Genomic DNA, 15,352 nt, shown 5'->3' with positions numbered 1-15,352 from the left:
ATTATATATTATATATTATATATTATATATTATATATTATATATTATATATTATATATTATATATTATTGTATTATTATATTATTATATTATTATATTATTAGGGTATAGGGTTTAGGGTTTGTCTCCTTTTGTCTCCTTGTAGGTTTGTGCTCCTCTAACAGCAGACGCTGAGGCTTGTTGCTGGAACCTCTCAAACCTCGCCTCATGCTTTGTAAGGGTTTAGGGTTTAGGGTTTAGGGTTTAGATTGAGGACTAGGGTTTGGTGTTAAGACTCCCCAGCTTCGTATTCTGGTTTAGGGTTTAGCCAAGGGTTTAGGGTTTAGGGTTTGTCGTATTTGTGAGCTGAAAAACGCGATTAAGAAGCACAATTGAGGGTTTGAAGGGGAGCTAGGGTTTAGGGTTTAGGGTTTAGGGTTTAGGGTTTGTGTCTCTGTTTAGGTGAGTGCTGAGGATGGATCAATGGAGTGTATAGACTTCCGTCGTGCATCAACAGGCCCTTCCTCTGCTGCTGCTGCTGCTGATCCATCAGGTGCTGCTGCTGCTGCTGCTGCACCTCGTTTATGGCGTATAGCAGCACATACAGCAGCAGCAACAGCACTGCAGCAGCAGCAGCAGCTACCAGGGTTGCTGATGAGTTGCGGCCTTGATGAGACAGCTAGGGTTTGGGACCTCCGCTCTATTGATGATAAGACGAAGGGGCCCCTGCTGCTGCATGAGAAGGACTTAAAAGTTGTATGCTGCTGCTGCTGCTGCTGCTGCTGCTGTTGCTGCTGTTGTTGTTGTTGCTGCTGCTGTGTTTGCTTGCTTCTGTGTAGCTATGCATATCTTAATAAGCAAAAAATATCTCTTTTTGTGTCCTTATGTAGCAGCAAGAAGTTTATATATTCCCTAAACTAGGGTTTAGGGTTTAGGGTTTAGGGTTTAGGGTTTGTGGTGCAGGGTCCACTGTTTAGCTGCCGAGGAAGCGAAGAAAAAGGAATATTTGGGTTTGGGGGTTCGCAAGTTGTTATATGGGATATAGGAGACACAGAGCATATAGCTAAAGCATTTAACCTCTAAACCCTAAACCCTAAACCCTAAACCCTAGGGTGGGGAGGGAATAGAGGGAGAGAGAGAGAGAGAGACTTTCTCTACTTTTTGAGGGGTTTTATTAACCACCAACTATCTCTTTTTAGGGTTTGGATAATTAGGGTTTGCAGAATTAGGGTTTAGGGTTTAGAACAAGTTTAAAGAGGATTAGGGTTTACAATTAGGGTTTAGGGTTTGTCCCTTTTTGTCGAGAAACGTCAGCTTCTAACGTGACTCCTGTCAGCTAATAGTTGCAGATATACTGCTGCTGCTGCTGCTGTTGCTGCTGTTGCTGCTGTTGCTGCTGCTGCTGTTGCTGCTGCTGCTAATCCCCAGTAGCTCCTCTGCAAACACGCAGCAAGTCATAAGGAGGAGACAATCGATTGCTGCTTGAGCTCTATGAAACCCTAAACCCTAAACCCTAAACCCTAATAAGTCCTGGGGTTTGAGGCAACGTACGAAACTTCAGAAGAGCGGGAGATGGGGGCTGCTGCTGCTCTTGCTGCACCTGCTGCTGCAGTGCATGCAGCAGCAACGGGAAGTTGCCAGCTCGTGCAACAGAAGCCAACTGCATTCATGCGCAGCAAAGAAAAAGCCCCATGCATGCATGCAGTAAACAAAGAAAGGGTTTAGCGGCTGCCGTCAACATAAAGGAATACTAGGGTTTAGAGTTTAGGGTTTAGGGTTTACCGCATGCAAACCCTGCCAATCGCAGTAGTAGATCTGCGAGGCCGCCTGCTTCTGCAGCTCTAACGATAAGGGATCCTCTCCTGCATGCAAAACCCTAAACCCTAAACCCTAAACCCTAGGCGTTAAGGCTGTCACGGGTCTGCGCCTATGACCTTCTTGTGAAAAAGGGTTTAGGGTTTACGAACCGGCGTGCCTTCGACCTATCCATGCTAACAGTATCCAGAGTTTAGGGTTTACACCCTAGCGAGGGTTTAGGGTTTAGGGTTTAGGGTTTAGGGTTTACCATTTAAGCCAAGACGACGGAAGGCACTAAGAGCGCTAACACAACCAGCAGGGTCTAAGTGTTTAATACGTGGCTGTAGCTGCAGCAATAAACCCTCAAACCCTAAACCCTAAACCCTAAACCCTAAACAAGACCCTCAATACCTTAACCTCAAGCACAGGCCTTAACACAGCTACGAGCTGCTTGCATAAACCCCATAGCACCAAACCCTAAACCCTAAACCCTAAACCCTAAACCCTCGTCTTACGTGAATCAAGAGGTCCCCTGATAAAGAAGGAGACAACTTATTGAATTTAGATACACTATGCAGCAGCGTGGCTGTTTGCTGCGCCGTCAGCTTCTTGAGGTGTATAGGCACCTGAGCTGCTGCTGCTGCAGCAGCAGCGGCAGCAGCAGAAGCAAAACCCTCTCGCTGCTGCAAACGGGATAGAGCAGCAAGAGACAAACAACAACCGCGAGCATCCGTCTGCTGCAGCAACTCCTGCAGCAGCAAAGCAGGTGGCCTTTGCTGCTGCTGCTGCTGCTGTTCCTGAGCCTTCTGCTGCTCTGCATGCTCTGCTGTCGTTTTCTCCTGCTGCTGCTGCTGCTGCTGCTGTTGCTGCTGCTGTTGCTGCTTGTGCCTCCTCCAGCCCATCGTGTTCGTCAGACACTTATCGCTGCGAAGCACATCGCCACATCTAAACCCTAAACCCTAAACCCTAATTCGTACACACTAAACCCTAAACCCTAAACCCTAAACCCTAATTCGTACACACTAAACCCTAAACCCTAATCCTGAAGAACAGCGGATAAAGCTTACATAGACTGGCGTATAATCTCCAAGTCCGAACTCGTGAATACCTGCTGCTGCTGCTGCTGCTGTTGTTGCTGCTCCTGCTGCTGCGGCTCCTGTTGCTGCTGCTGCTGTCCCCTTCGTAAGGCCATTTCTTCCTCATGGAAACGCGCCAGCGCATTTAGCAGCAAAGCGACACCTGCAGCAGCAGCAGCAGCAGCAGCACAAGCAGCAGCAGCAGCAGCAGCAGCAGCACATGCAGCAGCAGCAATAGCAGTAGCAATAAGGGTGGTGAATGCAGAACCCTAAACCCTAAACCCTAAAGCAGCAGCAACCGTTGCATATATATCCGGCCACAATAGCGACACTGCAGCAGCAGCCGCTGCTGTAGCAGCAGCAACAGCAGCAGCAGCAGCAGCAGCTCGTGCTGCTGGTGCTTACTCTGAGGATTGGCCTGTGCTGGATCTAATGGGATCGTCTCCAATCGATCCCCAGCAGCAGCAAGAAGACGGGGATGCAGCAGCTTAGCAGCAGCAAGAGCGTTCAAGGCCTGAGGCCACAAACCCTAAACCCTAAACCCTAAACCCTTTAAGAAACAACACAGAAAAACGGGAATACCATCAAAACTGCACTGTCTAGGGTTTAGGGTTTAGGGCTTAGGGTTTACGTACGAAGGCCAACTGGAAAAAACGACAGTCCTTCATGACTTCTGGTTCCTAAACACCGCACAAACCCTAAACCCTAAACCCTAATTATTAAACCACCAACTCCTCACTATCCGAGGTTCAGTGACTACTATATGCAACTAGGGTTTAGGGTTTAGGGTTTGTCGTACTGCAAGACGGTCAGCAAGGAGACAAAACACGCGAGTATCAATACACTCTAAACCCGCGAGTGCTTGTAAAACCGCTGAGGCGCAAACCCCCCAAACCCTAAACCCTAAACCCTAAACCCTAAACCCTAAACCCTAAACCCTAGACTCTAAACCAGAAACCCTGAAAAGGGAAGAAGAACCCGCTAAAGACTAAACCCTAAAATGCCCCTGACCCAGCTGGACTCGCTATTACCGCCAAAACACCAAACACTAAACCCTAAACCCTAAACCCTAAACCCTAAACCCTAAACCCTACCGCAGACATCTCTTGCAGCAGCCTGTTGAATTAGGGTTTGTATATTTTTATTTCTTTTAAAAGAAAAAGAAAGAAATGCTGCTGGCCGCCAACCAACTTGTAGACAAGAAGAAGAAAGACGAGATAAATGAGAAAATGATAAAGAATCTATTATCATTTCTGCCTGTACACCCCAAAACCCTAAACCCTAAACCCTAAACCCTAAAACCCTAAAAACCCTAAACACTAATAATTCTAAGGAAGATAACTGGATAATACAGACAGGACACAAAAAGGAAAACAGCAACAACCACGGCAACCGACACAAAACTATCCATCCTGTGCAGCAGCAGCAGCAACAGCAGCAGCAGCAGCAACAGCAGCAGCAGCAGCAACAGCAGCAGCAGCAGTAGCAGCAACAAACCCTAGCAACAAATTTTGTCCAAGTGTTTAGGTCGTAAGGGCCTCGCACAGCCGCAGCCTCCATCACCCGGCATAGACGACCAGCAGACATCCTATAACACAAACCCTAAACCCTAAACCCTAGACCCTAGACCCTAAACCCTAGACCCTAAACCCTAAAGGGCACAACAAGATGAACAACTCGCAGAGCGAAATACTCAAACACTCTACATCCCAACACTGCCCAAACCCTAAACCCTAAACCCTAAACCCTAAACCCTAATTATTTACCATGGTATGCCTGCTAGGGTTTCAGGAGAGACAGGCCTCTGCAAGGGCGAGGGTTTCTGGGGTTTGCTGTTGCGGCATATGTCTGTCCGCCTGGATATCCTTCTGCTGCTGCTGCTGCTGCTGCTGCTGCTGGTAGTGCGGCGGCTGATGTTGCTACTGCTGATAGTAGTGCTGCTGCTTCTGCTGGTAGTGCTGCTGCTGCTGATAGTGCTGCTGCTGCTGCTGATGCTGCTGCTGCTAAAAAGCCTGCAGGATTTTTGTAGGAATATACGGCCACTGATGCTCGTCGTGCTGCTGCTGCTGCTGCTGCAGTTGCTGCTGCTCCAGCTGCGGAACCTGCTGCTGAGACTGCTGCTGCTGTACCTGCTGATTTTGTAACTGCTGCTGCTGCAACTGCTGCTGTGGTGTGGATCGCTGCTGCTGCTGCTGCTGCCAGCAGAGCTGATTCTCCAGCGAATTTTAAGCCTATTGCTGCAGCAGCAGCAGGTACTGCTGCTGCTGCTGCTACTATTATTAAGGTTATTACCTGTTGTCTGCGACCGATGTAGAAGGACACGGGATCTTGCTGCTGCTGCTGCTGCTGCTGCTGTTGGTGGTGTTGCTGCCGATGCTGCAGGAAGGCCACAGAAGGCAGGTGTAAACGCAGCAGCAGCAGCAGCAGCGCCTCCTAGGCAACGCCTCCCTAGCTCATTCATTGTGCTGCTGCAGTTTGCTGCTGCTGTTGCTGCTGCAGTTGCTGCTAGAGTTGCCGCTGCTGCTGCTGTTTCTGCGGTTGCTGCCGTTGTTGCTGCGGCTTCTGCTGTTGTTCTTGTTGTTGCTGCTCTTGTTGCTGCAGTAGTTTCTCGTATTCGCGCTGCTGTTGCTGCTGGCCGCTCTCTGTTGCAGTTGTGTAGGGGCCCCTCGGGGGCCCCCCAGGCGGGTCGGCAGCAGATAAAACCCTAAACACTAAACCCTAAACCCTAAATCGCTAGTTGTAAAAGTTCTAGCAATTTAATAAAGTGTAGAAAGCAGAGCTTCAGCTGGACATTTGTACTAGTGTTTAGGGTTTAGGGTTTAGGGTTTAGGGTTTAGCGCCTAGGAGCAAGGACCTCGCATGCAGCCCGTGGGCCCTCCGGTAGAGCGAGGCACTAAACGCTAAACCCTAAATCATAAAACCCTAAACCCTAAACCCTAGAAAACAAATTATTCATAGTGCTATGCCTTTGGGCTTCATTCCGACGCTGTTGCTTCTCTCTTTTTGCCTCCACTCTCGGATCTAAACCCTAAACCCTAAACCCTAAACCCTAGTATTGGCCAGCATGGCTTCCTAGTTGAAGGGGAGAGGGTTTCCCCCTTTTTTGCTGCAGCTCTCCTAATCGGTTGCTGCAGCGGCAATAGGAGTAGCAGCAGGAGCAGCAGCAGCATCTGCTGCAGCAACTGCAGCAGCAGCAGCAACAGCAGCAGGATAGCCTGAAGTGCCAGTGGAACCCTGGCTAAGAAGATGGTATTCATAGACCCTAAACCCTAAACCATAAACCCTAAATCCGAAACCCTAGAGGGGTTGCAGGATGCAGACAGGTCTAAGAAGGCATCGGATTCACACTACCGCAGCAGCAGCAGGAGCAGCAGCAGCAGAATCTGCAGCAACAGCAGCAGCAGATGCAGCAGCAGGAGCAGAATATTTCTTGTGTTTATTTCCTAAAGCTGGTGCCGTTGCTTATCCTAGTGTTTGCTGGGGTTTATTAGGGTTTTATTAGTGCTTAACCTTTGTGCTGCTGCTGCTGCTGCTGCTGCTGCTGTGCTGCAGTCGGTGCTGCTGGTTGGCGATGAGAATCTAACATTCTCTGGCTGTTTGCTGCAGCAGCTACGAGCAGATCCATCAAAGCCTAAATTAACTGTTACAGTAACCCTAACAGCAGAAAATTCAAGAGTAAACCCTAAACCCTAAACCCTAAACCCTAAACCCTAATTATAGCGGAGAGCAATATATTGAATTCCCCCATCCTAAAGAGGGTTTGTGAATTATCTATGAGGGTTTACGAGGGTTTAGGGTTTGTTCTCTTTTGATGGATTTAAGGTTTACTAGGGTTTACTAGAGTGTTTCCTAGGGTTTAAAAGGGTTTACTCTAGGGTTTAGGGTTTAGGGTTTAGGGTTTAGGGTTTGGTGTTGATGTATATATAGGAGGAAGTATTACAACGAGCAGCAGCATTAGGAGCAGAAGGGGTTTGTGTTTTATTTGGTGTTTCTCCCCTCCAATTAAAAACAGAAACCCTCCAATCTAGATATCAAGAATTTATTCTTGTATTACCTGGTCTACCTTTTCATGGGTAAACCCTAAACCCTAATTTACCCTCATAAACCCTAATAAACTCTTATACACCCTAATATGCACTCATATATGATTTGCCGGCGTAGGAGGGTTTAGGGTTTAGGGTTGATGAGGATGACAACTGCGGTTGTTTTTGGGTCGATTCTTGCAGATTAGGGTTTAGGGTTTAGGGTTTAGGGTTTAGGGTTTGCGATATATATATATATATATATATTTATATTCAGGTGTCCGGATTTTATTCCTTTTGCTTCTCCTCTTTTTCAATTAAGAATTCATCATTTTGTATTTACATGCGCAAAAGCAGCAAAAAGTTTGTGTCTTCCTCATGGACAATTTAGGGTTTTATGGGCATCACAAACCCTAGCTGAGGGTTTAGGGTTTGCATTACCTATACCTACTATTGATTTTGCTGCTCTTGCTACTTTCTGCCAAATCATCAGAACACCACAACATGATGTACGTTCAAACCCTAAACCCTAAACCCTAAACCCTAATTCGTTATTAACTGCATCTACACCGCAAACCAGGGACAAACAAGCAACACACTACCACTCGGGGATATTCAGATTTAGGGTTTAGGGTTTAGGGTTTAGGGTTTTGCGTTCTTACCTACAGACACCGCTGGACTTGGCGCAGTATGGCAACTGGCAACCGATGATCCATGCTCATGAACCTATAGTAAGCCCTAAACCCTAAACCCTAAATTATTCCCAGCGGCAGACAGTAAATCGTCCTCTCTTCTTTTCTCGGACAGAGGGTTTAGGGTTTAGGGTTTGTGGTTTGCTATAGGATCAAGACAGACTCTCCCTCCTCCTGCAAACCCTTCAGTTCCATACCCTCAGTCTTGAGCGGTGTCCGGCGAACCAGAGGGTACTCCTAAACCCTAAACCCTAAACCCTAAACCCTAATTCCTTCCCTAGTCATTTATACCTTTTATTTTCGTTAGCGAGCGACTGTCAATGTCTAACATGGCTGCCCGGGCTAATGTTTAGTTAGGGTTCAGGATTTAGGGTTTAGGGTTTAGGGTTTGTATTCAGGATCCTGTGAATTTTCTTCGTATACCCCAAACCCTTTTTCAATTTGATTTAAGGGTTTTGCCTAATGTTAATGATTTATTTATTTTTAATTTAATTAATAAAACAGATAAAAGTGTTAGTTGTCTTAAATTAACACTTAAATATGATCCAAGAATTACAGGTATATATACCCTAAACCCTAAACCCTAAACCCTAAACCCTAAAAACTAAGTTAAAGTATTAGTTGTCTTAAATTAACACTTAAATATGACCCAAGAATTAGAGGTGTATAAACCCTAAACCCTAAACCCTAATTGAATTCTCAATGTATTGGTGGGTGGGAAAGAGCCGAATAGTTCCAGCTGGAAGTCTTCATCGTCAATGTACTCCTAGGGTTTAGGGTTTAGGGTTTAGGGTTTGTACGAATTCTGCAGGATGGAGAGGAGAGGGAGCTCCGCCTTCGCATCCCAAAGGAGGCAAGAATCGCGGAGGTAAGGCACAAACCCTAAACCCTAAACCCTAATTTTTTGTACCAATGTAGCTACAAGGCCGAAGGATATAGGTTACCTACTGTCGGGGGTTTAGGGTTTAGGGTTTGTGACTCAGAGCCAGCGGGGTCTGCTGCTAGCCAAGGAGGGTTTGAAGAGCCCAGCAGAAAGCGGTGAGTTGATGCTAAACCCTAAACCCTAAACTCTAAACCCTAAACTATCAGGGTACATAGTCGCGTATCCACCATAGAGCAAACCAGGGTTTAGGGTTTAGGGTAGGGTTTAGGGTTTAGGGTTTGCTGTGCAGGCCATTCAATACTTTCCATCCACCAGAGAAGCGGCACGAACCCTCGCCAGCCCCTGAGACTAAAGGTAAGATTAAGATAAACCCTAATTTAGGGTTTAGGGTTTGTGGGGAGTTTGCTGCCATAGTGTGTAGTCTAAACACTAAACCCTAAACCCTAAAACACTAAACCCCCATAAACCCTAACCCATCCTCTGTTACTTTGTATGTGTGTTTGCTGCAGCTCGAGCTCCTCCCAAGCTGTGAGTCAAACCCTAAACCCTAAACCCTCGAACACGATAAGGACCACCAGATTCATTACTAAACACTGCGCATATATAAAAATGTTTTTTGTTGTTTTTCCCTCCCTTTATTTCTTAAGGGGGAATAGAGTCTACAAGCAGCATTTGCTGCTGCTAATTCTGCTGCTGCTGCTGCTGTTGCTGCTGTTGTTGCTGCTGCTGCTGCTGCTTCAGGGTCTTACGGGTCCGTCGTAGGTATTGTACAACAAGCACATTTGCTTATGGGGAGTTTTAATTCTCTGGGGAGCATCTAAACCCTAAACCCTAAACCCTAGGGGTGCAGCGCGAGCTACACGCCGCCCGCCCCACAGTGTTTAGGGTTTAGGGTTGGGGACCAGCTAGCTGCTGCAGCTGCTGCTGTTGCTGCTGCTGCAGCCGCTGCAGCTCCTTCAGTATGAAGAAAGACTGCAAACCGCCACATTGAACAATGGGAAAACACCATTTGGGGTGGTTTAGGGTTTAGGGTTTAGGGTTTGGCATCTGAGTGACTGGACTCTGGCGTGAGCATTTGAGGGTTTAGCGTTTAGTGCTTATTCGCCTTTACTTTAGGGTTTAGGGTTTAGGGTTTAGTGTTTAGGGTTTGCTGCTAGGCGAGTATAGGTAGGAGTATTTATCGAGTGCAACTCTCGCCCTAAATCGTCTCATTAGGGTTTAGGGTTTAGGGTTTAGGGTTTCGTACCAGTATAAGTCTACATTCTTTAGGGTTTGCTGCAGGGAAATCAAACTCCCTTGCATCGCTTAATGCCTCCGCCATTAAGCAAACAAAAACCCCGCAGTCCTCGAGGGTTTGCTGCTGCGGCGAGTCGTGCTGTACATACACCCCAAAAATAAAGGGTTTAGGGTTTAGTCGTAAACCCTAAAAAAACGGCCCCAGGGGACCCAATAGAAGACGCTAGCTAACTTGCTGAACTGTAAACCCTTAACCCTAAACCCTAAACCCTACCTCCGCGAGCTTCCGACGATTCACTCGAAAACTCTCCGTCAATGGGGATCCTGAAACAACCAACACGGGTTTAGGGTTTAGGGTTTACGCAGGTCCTGGCAACCAAGAAGAAATTGCAGCAGCAGCAGCAGCAGCAAAGTGCAGCAGCACCAGCAGTCTCGGCACACTACAGCAGCAGCACAAACACGAAAATAGCTTCCGCGGCAGCAGCAGCAGCAGCAAAAGCAGCAGCACAAGAACAAACCAGGCTGTACAGCAACACCAGAAGCAGCACCACCCCTACCCCCACCCCCAGCAGCAGCAGCAGCAGCAGCAGCAGCAGCAGCAGCAGCAGCAGACTGTACCTCTTTTATGTTGATGTTCTTGTTCAAGATAATTTTTCATTCTTTCAAACCACTCAGACCAAACAGCCCCAGCAAACCCTGAATCGTAAATCCTTAGTCGCCGCTTCCCGGCCCTGTACGCCAAACCCTAAACCCTAAACCCTAAACCCTAAACCCTAAACCCTAAATTTGGAATTTGGAATTTTGGAGGAATGGAGGGGTGGATGAGGGTTTAGGGTTTAGGGTTTGTTCGAGTTGATATATTCCAAGTATCAGGGGAGGGTTATGGGAACGGATAAAAAGGGTTTAGGGTTTAGGGTTTAGGGTTTGGGGTTTAGGGTTTACCGGAAATCTACAACGCCTAAAGCCCAATGCTGCTGCTCCTTGTGGTGTACAGGCAGCAGCAGCAAATCATAAGCAAACAAATCGATCTTCTTTGTCCACCTCTGAACCACAAACCCTAAACCCTAAACCCTAAACCCTAAATCAACACATGTAGAGTTCTTCCATCGGAGGCATCATTCCAAACCCTCAACTTAAATACCCTTAGTTATAGTTCTGAATTAGGGTTTGCCGCCTTGACTAGGGTTTAGGGCTTAGGGTTTAGGGTTTAGGGTTTGACTCACGCTGACACCCTCAAAAGAAGCTACCTTTAGCCGCTCATCAAAAAACGAGTTAAAAAAATGACACTTGGGGACCCTGAACAACAAACCCTAAACCCTAAACCCTAAACCCTAAACCCTAGATCCTAAACCCTAAACCCTAAATATGATTAAATGGAGGGTTTATATATTATAGGTATACACAGACATACGTGTCTCCTCGACCTAAAGCTTCGTCATTGCGCCTCTGCATTAGACACACAAACCCTAAAGCCTAAACCCTAAACCCTAAACACCTCAAAGGAACCCCGGGCTGTGAATTGCCGATCGATCTGCTACCCAGAAGCTAGGGTTTAGGGTTTAGGGTTTAGTACCTGGAGAAAAGAGAAGAAGAAATTGATGACCTCATCGTTTAACTTCCTGCTGACGCGCAGCAACGCCATGGACTCCCTGAACAGCCCAAACCCTAAACCCTAAACCCTAAACCCTAAGGCGTAGTAGGATCGGCAGTCCTTATGTCCAACTGTATGCTATTGGAAACACCATTATATCCAGCTCCCCTAGAGCTAGGGTTTAGGGTTTAGGGTTTAGGGTTTACGGTGATAGGAGAGGAGTGGCGAGGAGGCGATGTTGTAAGGCATCACCAATAAAGGCCGCGGTTTCTTTTCTGTCTTCTGCATACAAAAAAAGGGTTTAGGGTTTAGGGTTTAGGGTTTAGGGTTTTGGGGTCCAATTTGTTGTCTGTCTTGTGCAATATCTGCAGAGTTATTTTGCATCTAGGGTTTAGGGTTTAGGGTTTAGGGTTTAGACAGACTGTCATTCATGAAGCAAGGAAGACGTAGGGGATGGATAGGCAGACCCCGAGGGCTATAAACCCCCAAACTCCTGCTGCTGCTGCTGCTGCTGCTGTGTTGCACCACATCTGCTGCTGCTGCTGTTGCTGCTGCTGGTCGGTCTCGTTGTCTGGCAAAAGAAGGGGGAGGAACAAAGGGAGCAGCAGCAGCAGCAGCAGCAGAATCCGTCACCTCTCCTGCTGCTACTAATGCATTCAGTGTTGCTGCTGCTGCTGCTGCTGCTCTACGACGCGGACGCTGCCAGTGCTCCACCCAGTCCTCCTGTACGCAAACCCTAAACCCTAAACCCTAAGAAAAAACTACCAACAACAAGCATAATCTGTATACACTATACCCCACCTAGGGTTTAGGGTTTAGGGTTTGGTAGGGTTTAGGGTTTAGGGTTTAGGGTTTAGGGTTTCGTACATCACTGCTCTCAAGCTCAATGACTTCAACGGCCTTATCATCATCATCACCATTAGTAGCAGCAGCAGCAGCAGCTGCTGCTGCTCCTGCTGCTGCTGCTGTGGGGTTCGCCTCTTGTGCTTCCCCTGTTGCTGCTGCTGTTGGCTCTGCTGCACTGTCTGCAGCAGCAGCAGCAGCAGCAGCAGCACCTTCTGCTGCTGCTTGAGAGTCTTGATCCCCTACGGTGCAATCAGCAGGAGGTGCTACTGCTGCTGTCGCTGCTTCTGCTGCTGCTGCTGCTGCTGCTGATTCTGTTACTGCTGCTGCTTCTGCTGCTTCTGCAGCAGTTGCCGCTTCTGCAGCAGCTGCCGCTTCTGCAGCAGCTGCCGCTTCTGCAGCAGCAGCTGCTTCTGCAGCAGCTGCCGCTTCTGCAGCAGCAGCTGCTTCTGCTGCTGCTGCTGCTGCGCTCTTTGGATACAAGCCCAGACAGTTGTCACCAGCTATAGCTACGCTAGAATCAGCAGCAGCAGCAGCAGCAGGAGCAGGAGCAGCAGCAGCAACTGGCGCTGCTTCTGCAGCAGCTGTTGTCTGCCCCCTGTCCTGTACGTCTTGAGCAGCAGCAGCAGCACCACCACCACCACCAACAGCAGCACCAACAGCAGCAGCAGCAGCAACAGCGGTATGAAGCCTAGAAGCAGAAGATGTTCCCTCTGCAGGTAGGGTCCCTGCGTGCGCTGTTTCTGCTGCTGCTGCTGCTGCTGCTGCTTCTGTTGCTGTCGCTGCTGTTACTGGTACTGCTATGATTCCCGCCCGTGCTGCTGCTGCTGCTGCTGTTGCTGCTGCTGCTATTTTCTTAGCAGTCAGACCTAAATTCCCTTGGGGAGACACACGCTTGCCCGGAGGCGGCTGTTGCTGCTGCTGCAACTCCTGCTGCTGCTGCTGCTGCAACTCCTGCTGCTGCTGCTGTTGCTGCTGGTGTAGAAGCAGTCCTATATCTGGCTGGGAGGGTGCCAGGAGTCCCTCTTGCTGCTGCATGCAGCTCTGTTGCTGCTGCTGTTGCTGCTGCTGCAGCCCGGGGATTTGCTGCAGCTGCTGCAGTTCCGGCTGTTGTTGCTCCTTCTGCTCGCCGCTCTGCTGCAACAGTTGCTGCTGTTGCTGTTGCTGCTGCTTCTGCTGCTGCTGGGTGTGTGTAGGGTTTATGCTGCCGGGTAGGGTGTCTGTACACCCGAAGGTTTCCCCCCCCTCCATTTAGTCGCTAGGCCTTAAGCCCGTCATGGCCTCTAAACCCTAAACCCTAAACCCTAAACCCCAAGCCCTAATACACTGCAGTTGTTTAGGGTTTAGGGTTTAGGGTTTGAGCCGCCTCTCGCCTTCTGCCGGCGCATGCAGCCCCAAGAGCGACTAAATATTTACTTATTTTAGGGTTTTTTTCTTGCTACAGTAGCAATAAAAACCCTAATTTATTTATTTATTATTTATATTTATATATTATATTATATTAATATTTATTATCTTTTTATATAATAATATTCCTAGCCCGACGCCAAACCCTAAACCCTAGCTAAGAGTAAACCCTAGCTAACACCAAACCCTAGCTAACCGTAAACCCTAGATCAAAATAAACCCTAATAAACCCTAAAACCTAGTCAATCGTCAGCCCTAGCTAACCCTAAACCCTAATTTACTAGAAACCCCAGCTAGCCGTTTGTCCTAGTCAACCCTAAACCCTAGTTAACCGTAAACCCTAAACCCTAATTAAGGTTCAACCCCATCTAACCCCAATTACCAACTAGCTAGCCACAGCTAGCTGGATACAGCTAGCTACAACTAACTAGCTACAGCTAGCTGGATACAGCTAGCTACATGTATCTAGCTACAGCTAGCTAGCTACCTCGATTGCGCCCCCGAGGGTTTAGGGTTTACGTTGCATAGGAAAAGAGGTAAATACAGGCGCTTACGCCGAGGGTTTAGGGTTTAGGGTTTGGCAGCCGCTAAAGGACAGGCTTTGCTGCCGCTGCATGCGGCATGACAGTCCCAACAGTTCAGCTGTATGCACAGCTTAGGAAGGGTCCATAAACCCTTGAGGGTTTAGGGTTTAGAATTAGGGTTTAGGGTTTAGGCTAAATCCCCCTCTTCTCGAGGTAGGGATGAATGCTGCTAGATGCAGCAACATAAAACCCTAAACCCTAAACCCTAAACCCTTCTTTAATAGTAGAGCACTATAAGCCCTTCCCTAAACCCTAAACCCTAAACCCCACATCTTCATTCATACGAGCAAACTACACGTCCACCCCTAAACCCTAAACCCTAAACCCTAAACCCTAAAATCTACTTCATCAATCTTTGCAAAACAGGCAGCGCTACACGCCGCCATTCCTCGGGGAAAACCCTATAACCATTGCTGCTGCTGCTGCTGCTGCTGTTGCTGCTGCTGCACTTGCTGCTGCTGCTGTTGCTGCTGCTGCTGTCTCTAGCACGCTCAGCTAAGACTCGCAAATCAAAGAGCAAACAACCCCAAGAGGAAGTGTCTGCTGCTCTAGGGGACACTATCTGCTGCTGCTGCTGCTGCTGCTGCTGCTGCTCAGCATAATCGCGCACGTCCCCGGTGCTGCTGCTGCTGCTGTTGCTGCTGCTGCGGCTGCGGCCGCTGCTGCCAAAGGAATAGAAGGGGAGAGTCATGCTGCTGCTGGCTGTAAAGTAAGCAGCACTAATATCGCTGCGTGGGCTGCTGCAGTTGCTGCTGCAGTTAATGCTGCTGCTGCTGCTGTTGCTGCTGCTGCTGCTGCTGCAGTGCAGCAAAGGATTGTAGCAACGCCCTACACACTGCAGCAAAGCGTTGCTGCAGCGCTGCTGCAGCAGCAACGAAGGCTGCTGCAGCAGCTGCGTACGTACACCTAAATCAAACCTCCCTGGGAACCCCCGAAGGATACAAACAAGCCTGAGCAGAAAACAGCAAGCCCTAAACCCTAAACCCTAAACCCTAAACCCTCCTACGAACATTTTTCCTAAACCCCAGGGAATGCCCTCTCCACCAGGGGAATATTTAGGGTTTAGGGTTTAGGGTTTAGGGTTACATGTTGGCGAGCTCTTCGGCTGTCGAGAACTGCTGCCACTCGGGGAGGATCTACACACAGCAAATCACAAAACCCTAAACCCTAAACCCTAAACCCTAAACACGTTAGGAGGGCATACACAAACTGCGTTCTCTTTCCCAAGGGTTTAGGGTTTAGG

General features: G+C 48.3%; 5 protein-coding genes across 5 annotated transcripts in view; 2 read left to right on the top strand and 3 right to left on the bottom strand.

The window, feature by feature from the left end:
* Nucleotides 1-144: 144 nt before the first annotated feature.
* Nucleotides 145-1,061, top strand: EMWEY_00021910 (hypothetical protein; the record flags this gene model as incomplete). The annotated part of the gene is made up of 3 exons (XM_013477878.1): nt 145-213; nt 441-662; nt 942-1,061. Coding segments are annotated over 3 exons (411 nt in total), but the record flags the coding sequence as incomplete, so codon positions are not given.
* Nucleotides 1,062-1,310: 249 nt separating this feature from the next.
* EMWEY_00021900 (hypothetical protein, conserved) lies at nt 1,311-5,312 on the bottom strand (the record flags this gene model as incomplete). The annotated part of the gene is made up of 12 exons (XM_013477877.1): nt 1,311-1,465; nt 1,772-1,840; nt 2,044-2,122; nt 2,291-2,699; nt 2,843-3,014; nt 3,257-3,365; nt 3,487-3,531; nt 3,651-3,724; nt 3,946-4,108; nt 4,349-4,439; nt 4,618-4,863; nt 4,981-5,312. The coding sequence occupies 12 exons, from the start codon at nt 5,310-5,312 to the stop codon at nt 1,311-1,313; spliced, it is 1,944 nt and encodes a 647-aa protein (XP_013333331.1).
* Nucleotides 5,313-6,097: 785 nt separating this feature from the next.
* EMWEY_00021890 (hypothetical protein, conserved) lies at nt 6,098-10,316 on the top strand (the record flags this gene model as incomplete). Its single annotated transcript, XM_013477876.1, has 10 exons — nt 6,098-6,100; nt 6,779-6,820; nt 7,542-7,604; nt 7,716-7,796; nt 7,964-8,077; nt 8,377-8,433; nt 8,549-8,603; nt 8,738-8,802; nt 9,606-9,615; nt 10,051-10,316. The coding sequence occupies 10 exons, from the start codon at nt 6,098-6,100 to the stop codon at nt 10,314-10,316; spliced, it is 756 nt and encodes a 251-aa protein (XP_013333330.1).
* Nucleotides 10,317-10,395: 79 nt separating this feature from the next.
* EMWEY_00021880 (hypothetical protein) lies at nt 10,396-13,369 on the bottom strand (the record flags this gene model as incomplete). Its single annotated transcript, XM_013477875.1, has 7 exons — nt 10,396-10,429; nt 10,627-10,727; nt 10,908-10,980; nt 11,096-11,130; nt 11,258-11,333; nt 11,694-11,998; nt 12,143-13,369. The coding sequence occupies 7 exons, from the start codon at nt 13,367-13,369 to the stop codon at nt 10,396-10,398; spliced, it is 1,851 nt and encodes a 616-aa protein (XP_013333329.1).
* A 1,080-nt stretch (nt 13,370-14,449) lies between these two features.
* The window catches only part of EMWEY_00021870 (beta-1,4-mannosyltransferase, putative), a gene marked incomplete at both ends in the record, with an annotated part of 3,870 nt that continues 2,967 nt past the window's right edge, over nt 14,450-15,352 (bottom strand). The window contains 2 exons of the mRNA XM_013477874.1: nt 14,450-15,059; nt 15,196-15,245. Coding sequence (XP_013333328.1) covers nt 14,450-15,059; nt 15,196-15,245 — 660 coding nt within the window. The remainder of the gene's footprint in view (nt 15,060-15,195; nt 15,246-15,352) is intronic.

The sequence above is a fragment of the Eimeria maxima genome, genomic scaffold (genome assembly GCF_000499605.1).
Source record: "Eimeria maxima Weybridge genomic scaffold, Emw_scaff209, whole genome shotgun sequence".
NCBI classification, from domain to species: domain Eukaryota; phylum Apicomplexa; class Conoidasida; order Eucoccidiorida; family Eimeriidae; genus Eimeria; species Eimeria maxima.
Note: the sequence above shows the minus strand (reverse complement) of the source record. Positions and strands in the feature narration are given on the sequence as shown.